Below are 7500 nucleotides of genomic sequence, written 5' to 3' on the forward strand. Positions count from 1 at the left end.
TGCATCTTACTCAGTACTCTGATATCTCTGTAAACCATCACCCTCTCTGAACAGCGGGACGTAAGGCTGCATCTTACTCAGTACTCTGATATCTCTATAAAACATCACCCTCTCTGAACAGCGGGACGTAGACTACAGGTTGTGTTATAGGGTTTGTAAGGTCTTATGTTTACATCAGAAACAACACCAGTTTCCTCTCACCTGTCCGACTGTTGACAAGGCCGTCTACCGACAGTGTCATAAGGGCTGTAATGTTTACATCAACATCAACAACAACACCAGTTACCTCTCACCTGTCCGCTGTTTGCGAGATCATCCACTGTCATGGTGTTATCCAGTCTGAGCCCCAGTCCAAAGTCACACAGACAACAGGTCAGATCCTGCTTCACCAGGATGTTAGAGCTCTTCAGGTCGCGGTGTACGATGGGCACTTTGGGTCGCCCGCAGGCCGTGTGGTCACTGTGAAGGTGTGCCACCCCGCAGGCCAGGGACCCGCCCAGACCCCGTAGATCCTCCCAGGAGACCAGGTTACGGGTCAGGTACTCCTGAAGGTTTCCTCGGGGGTGGAAGGCTGTGATCAGCCAGTACTGCTTCGACATCTACAACGGACAAAAAGACACCAACAGAAACGGTTAGAAATGGTGTTGGGAACAATTAGCTTAAATCTAGAGACAGTGGACAACACAGTATGTATCTCTGTAATCTAGAGACAGTGGACAACACAGTATGTATCTCTGTAATCTAGAGACAGTGGACAACACAGTATGTATCTCTGTAATCTAGAGACAGTGGACAACACAGTATGTATCTCTGTAATCTAGAGACAGTGGACAACACAGTATGTATCTCTGTAATCTAGAGACAGTGGACAACACAGTATGTATCTCTGTAATCTAGAGACAGTGGACAACACAGTATGTATCTCTGTAATCTAGAGACAGTGGACAACACAGTATGTATCTCTGTAATCTAGAGACAGTGGACAACACAGTATGTATCTCTGTAATCTAGAGACAGTGGACAACACAGTATGTATCTCTGTAATCTAGAGACAGTGGACAACACAGTATGTATCTCTGTAATCTAGAGACAGTGGACAACACAGTATGTATCTCTGTAATCTAGAGACAGTGGACAACACAGTATGTATCTCTGTAATCTAGAGACAGTGGACAACACAGTATGTATCTCTGTAATCTAGAGACAGTGGACAACACAGTATGTATCTCTGTAATCTGACAGTGGACAACACAGTATGTATCTCTGTAATCTAGAGACAGTGGACAACACAGTATGTATCCCTGTAATCTAGAGACAGTGGACAACACAGTATGTATCCCTGTAATCTAGAGACAGTGGACAACACAGTATGTATCTCTGTAATCTAGAGACACAGTATGTATCTCTGTAATCTAGAGACAGTGGACAACACAGTATGTATCTCTGTAATCTAGAGACAGTGGACAACACAGTATGTATCTCTGTAATCTAGAGACAGTGGACTGTAACTAGAGACAGACAACACAGTATGTATCTCTGTAATCTAGAGACAGTGGACAACACAGTATGTATCTCTGTAATCTAGAGACAGTGGACAACACAGTATGTATCTCTGTAATCTAGAGACAGTGGACAACACAGTAGTATGTAGTGGACAACACAGTATGTATCTCTGTAATCTAGAGACAGTGGACAACACAGTATGTATCTCTGTAATCTAGAGACAGTGGACAACACAGTATGTATCTCTGTAATCTAGAGACAGTGGACAACACAGTATGTATCTCTGTAATCTAGAGACAGTGGACAACACAGTATGTATCTCTGTAATCTAGAGACAGTGGACAACACAGTATGTATCTCTGTAATCTAGAGACAGTGGACAACACAGTATGTATCTCTGTAATCTAGAGACAGTGGACAACACAGTATGTATCCCTGTAATCTAGAGACAGTGGACAACACAGTATGTATCCCTGTAATCTAGAGACAGTGGACAACACAGTATGTATCTCTGTAATCTAGAGACAGTGGACAACACAGTATGTATCTCTGTAATCTAGAGACAGTGGACAACACAGTATGTATCCCTGTAATCTAGAACTAGTGAACAACAATATACAGTATGTATCCCTGTGATCCCTTCAGTAAAGTGCAACAAAGATAACATAGGCTGCGATTAGGCCCAAGAAGTGCACTATATAGGGAATAGGGTGCCATTTGGGATGGAAGGAAACAGGGACGCTACACTACCTTTCTCTCCTCTGCTGTGAGGAAGTGGAGGACGTTGTCGTGGCGAAGGTCGATGTCAGAGAAGATGTCCTTCTCGTTCTTCCACGATGCGTACTCTTCCTCAGGGAAGATCTTCACGGCCACCGTCTCATACTGGTCAGACGAGGAGCCGGGCTGCCTCAGCTTGGCCTTGAACACCTCAGCGAAGCGCCCCTTACCCACCTAATGTAGATATAATATACAGTAAATCTGGTTATAACCCTTACCCACCTAATGTAGATATAATATACAGTAAATCTGGTTATAACCCTTACCCACCTAATGTAGATATAATATACAGTAAATCTGGTTATAACCCTTACCCACCTAATGTAGATATAATATACAGTAAATCTGGTTATAACCCTAACCCACCTAATGTAGATATAATGTACAGTACATCTGGTTATAACCCTTACCCACCTAATGTAGATATAATATACAGTAAATCTGGTTATAACCCTTACCCACCTAATGTAGATATAATATACAGTACATCTGGTTATAACCCTTACCCACCTAATGTAGATATAATATACAGTAAATCTGGTTATAACCCTTACCCACCTAATGTAGATATAATATACAGTACATCTGGTTATAACCCTTACCCACCTAATGTAGATATAATATACAGTAAATCTGGTTATAACCCTTACCCACCTAATGTAGATATAATATACAGTACATCTGGTTATAACCCTTACCCACCTAATGTAGATATAATATACAGTAAATCTGGTTATAACCCTAACCCACCTAATGTAGATATAATATACAGTAAATCTGGTTATAACCCTTACCCACCTAATGTAGATATAATATACAGTAAATCTGGTTATAACCCTTACCCACCTAATGTAGATATAATATACAGTAAATCTGGTTGTAACCCTTACCTACCTAATGTAGATATAATATACAGTAAATCTGGTTATAACCCTTAACCAACTAATGTAGATATAATATACAGTAAATCTGGTTATAACCCTTACCCACCTAATGTAGATATAATATACAGTAAATCTGGTTATAACCCTAACCCACCTAATGTAGATATAATATACAGTAAATCTGGTTATAACCCTTACCTACCTAATGTAGATATAATATACAGTAAATCTGGTTATAACCCTTACCCAACTAATGTAGATATAATATACAGTACATCTGGTTATAACCCTTACCCACCTGTGGTTGGAGTAAAAGTGAGAAGTTATGGCTAGTCTAAAGCAGAAAAGAACAGGAAGTTGAAATGAGCACCACAGGGAAAAGACCTAAAGTCGGCATTGCACTACAAAGGATTTCTAGTAGAAGAGGAAGAGGAAGAGGAAGAAGCATATAAAAAGAAATGCCATTTAGCAGACGCTTTTATCCAGAGTGACTAACACTCATACTAAATACATTTTACCTGTAGGAAGAAGAAGGAGAAGGAGAAGAAGAAGAAGGAGAAGAAGGAGGATAAGAAGGAGAAGAAGAAGGAGGAGGGAGAGGAAGGAGAAGAAGGAGAAGAAGGAGGAGGGAGAGGAAGGAGAAGGAGAAGAAGGAGGATAAGAAGGAGAAGAAGAAGGAGGAGGGAGAGGAAGGAGAAGGAGAAGAAGGAGAAGAAGGAGGAGGGAGAGGAAGGAGAAGGAGAAGAAGGAGAAGAAGGAGGAGGGAGAGGAAGGAGAAGGAGAAGGAGAAGAAGGAGGAGGGAGAGGAAGGAGAAGAAGGAGGAGGGAGAAGGAAGGAGAAGGAGAAGAAGGAGGGAAGAAGGAAGGAGAAGGAGAAGAAGGGAGAAGGAGAAGAAGGAGAAGAAGGAGAAGAAGGAGAAGAAGGAGAAGAAGATGAAGATGAAGAAGGAGGAGAAGAAGGAGAAGAAGGAAGAAGAAGAAGAAGAAGGAGAAGAAGAAGAAGAAGAAGGAGAAGAAGAAGAAGAAGGAGAAGAAGAAGAAGAAGGAGAAGAAGAAGAAGAAGGAGAAGAAGAAGAAGAAGAAGAAGAAGGAGGAGAAGAAGAAGAAGGAGAAGAAGGAGAAGAAGAAGAAGGAGGAGAAGAAGGAGAAGGAGAAGAAGGAGAAGGAGAAGGAGAAGGAGGAGAAGGAGAAGGAGGAGAAGGAGAAGGAGAAGGAGGAGAAGGAGAAGAAGAAGAAGAAGGAGGAGGAGAAGAAGGAGAAGAAGGAGAAGGGGAAGAAGAAGAAGGAGAAGGAGAAGGAGAAGGAGTTGAAGTAGAAGGAGAAGGAGAAGGAGAAGAAGGAGAAGAAGAAGGAGGAGAAGGAGAAGAAGAAGAAGGAGAAGAAGAAGGAGAAGAAGAAGGAGAAGAAGGAGAAGAAGAAGGAGAAGAAGGAGAAGAACAAGAAGAACAACAACAACAACAAACAACATCAACAACCAGACAGGTGTCCAGACCTGCAGGTCCAGCTCGATGGGTAGGGGTTCAGTGTTGTGGTTGAGGTTGTTGGCGTGCGTTGAGCTGCTGTCTGATCCATCGTCGTCCATCATGATGCTGCAGTCCAGACCTATTTATTGATTGAAACACTTATTGATTGTTTGAATCTATTGGATAGTAAAATCACATATAAAGCCAGTCACTCCTGACAGAAACAACGTAATGAATTTAAAACAATTATCCAGGATTAACACACTATAACCTGAAGGCTCATTGATGACAGACTGATTGATCTCATGATTGAGTTGATGACAGACTGATTGACATGATTGAGTTGATGACAGACTGATTGATCTCATGATCTCATGATTGAGTTGATGACAGACTGATTGATCTCATGATCTCATGATTGAGTTGATGACAGACTGATTGATCGCATGACCTCATGATTGAGTTGATGACAGACTGATTGATCTCATGATTGAGTTGATGACAGACTGATTGATCGCATGATCTCATGATTGAGTTGATGACAGACTGATTGATCTCATGATCTCATGATTGAGTTGATGACAGACTGATTGATCTCATGATTGAGTTGATGACAGACTGATTGATCGCATGATCTCATGATTGAGTTGATGACAGACTGATTGATCTCATGATCTCATGATTGAGTTGATGACAGACTGATTGATCTCATGATCTCATGATTGAGTTGATGACAGACTGATTGATCTCATGATCTCATGATTGAGTTGATGACAGACTGATTGATCTCATGATCTCATGATTGAGTTGATGACAGACTGATTGATCTCATGATCTCATGATTGAGTTGATGACAGACTGATTGATCGCATGATCTCATGATTGAGTTGATGACAGACTGATTGATCTCATGATTGAGTTGATGACAGACTGATTGATCGCATGATCTCATGATTGAGTTGATGACAGACTGATTGATCGCATGATCTCATGATTGAGTTGATGACAGACTGATTGATCTCATGATCTCATGATTGAGTTGATGACAGACTGATTGATCGCATGATCTCATGATTGAGTTGATGACAGACTGATTGATCTCATGATCTCATGATTGAGTTGATGACAGACTGATTGATCTCATGATCTCATGATTGAGTTGATGACAGACTGATTGATCTCATGATTGAGTTGATGACAGACTGATTGATCTCATGATCTCATGATTGAGTTGATGACAGACTGATTGATCTCATGATCTCATGATTGAGTTGATGACAGACTGATTGATCTCATGATCTCATGATTGAGTTGATGACAGACTGATTGATCGCATGATCTCATGATTGAGTTGATGACAGACTGATTGATCTCATGATCTCATGATTGAGTTGATGACAGACTGATTGATCGCATGATCTCATGATTGAGTTGATGACAGACTGATTGATCTCATGATTATTTTATTAAGTTGATTATTGATCTCATGGCTGATTGATTGAGTTGATGACAGACTGATTGATCTCATGATTATTTTATTAAGTTGATTATTGATCTCATGGCTGATTGATTGAGTTGATGACAGACTGATTGATCTCATGATCTCATGATTGAGTTGATGACAGACTGATTGATCTCATGATCTCATGATTGAGTTGATGACAGACTGATTGATCTCATGATTATTTTATTAAGTTGATTATTGATCTCATGGCTGATTGATTGAGTTGCTGACAGACTGATTGATTCCATTGTGGTAGTCCTCACCTTTGCGTTTGGACTTCTTGCTGTCCCATTGTTTCTGGCTGAGTTTGCGATGGCGTTGGACCCGGTACCAATAGAACATAGTGATGACTACTACCACTAGGACCAGTAAGGGCAACAGGCTGATCAGGACGATCGATACCACCGGGGGCTCGATTGTCGGGCCGACCACTGGAGAGAGGAGATAGAGAAAAACTAGTTAACTGGGTTAGTTAGTCTAATTCTAACTAGGACCAGTAAGGGCAACAGGCTGATCAGGACGATCGATACCACCGGGGGCTCGATGGCCGGGCCGACCACTGGAGAGAGGAGATAGAGAAAAACTAGTTAACTGGGTTAGTTAGTCTAATTCTAACTAGGACCAGTAAGGGTAACTGGCTGATCAGGACGATCGATACCACCGGGGCTCGATTGTCGGGCCGACCACTGGAGAGAGGAGATAGAGAAAAACTAGTTAACTGGGTTAGTTAGTCTAATTCTAACTAGGACCAGTAAGGGTAACTGGCTGATCAGGACGATCGATACCACCGGGGGCTCGATTGTCGGGCCGACCACTGGAGAGAGGAGATAGAGAAAAACTAGTTAACTGGGTTAGTTAGTCTAATTCTAACTAGGACCAGTAAGGGTAACAGGCTGATCAGGATGACTGATATCACCGGGGGCTCGATGGTGAGGCTGACCACTGGAGAGAGGAGATAGAGAAAAACTAGTTAACTGGGTTAGTTAGTCTAATTCTAACTAGGACCAGTAAGGGTAACAGGCTGATCAGGACGATCGATACCACGGGGGGCTCGATTGTCGGGCCGACCACTGGAGAGAGGAGATAGAGAAAAACTAGTTAACTGGGTTAGTTAGTCTAATTCTAACTAGGACCAGTAAGGGTAACAGGCTGATCAGGACGATCGATACCACCGGGGGCTCGATTGTCGGGCCGACCACTGGAGAGAGGAGAAAGAGAAAAACTAGTTAACTAGGTTAGTTAGTCTAATTCTAACTAGTACCAGTAAGGGTAACTGGCTGATCAGGACGATCGATACCACCGGGTGCTCGATGGTGAGGCCAACCACTGGAGAGAGGAGAAAGAGAAAAACTAGTTAACTAGGTTAGTT

The 7500-nt window shown here is 41.9% G+C and overlaps 1 protein-coding gene across 1 annotated transcript in view; it reads right to left on the bottom strand.

The window, feature by feature from the left end:
* Positions 1-7500, bottom strand: part of LOC112241489 (TGF-beta receptor type-2) — a 59577-nt gene that overhangs the window by 20890 nt on the left and 31187 nt on the right. The window contains exons 4-7 of the mRNA XM_042314437.1: positions 6395-6562; positions 4657-4766; positions 2254-2454; positions 294-599 (exon numbers count right to left, since the gene is read on the bottom strand). Of these exons, the coding sequence (XP_042170371.1) occupies positions 294-599; positions 2254-2454; positions 4657-4766; positions 6395-6562 (785 nt within the window). The remainder of the gene's footprint in view (positions 1-293; positions 600-2253; positions 2455-4656; positions 4767-6394; positions 6563-7500) is intronic.

This window comes from Oncorhynchus tshawytscha, unplaced genomic scaffold (assembly GCF_018296145.1).
Source record: "Oncorhynchus tshawytscha isolate Ot180627B unplaced genomic scaffold, Otsh_v2.0 Un_contig_4367_pilon_pilon, whole genome shotgun sequence".
NCBI classification, from domain to species: Eukaryota; Metazoa; Chordata; class Actinopteri; order Salmoniformes; family Salmonidae; genus Oncorhynchus; species Oncorhynchus tshawytscha.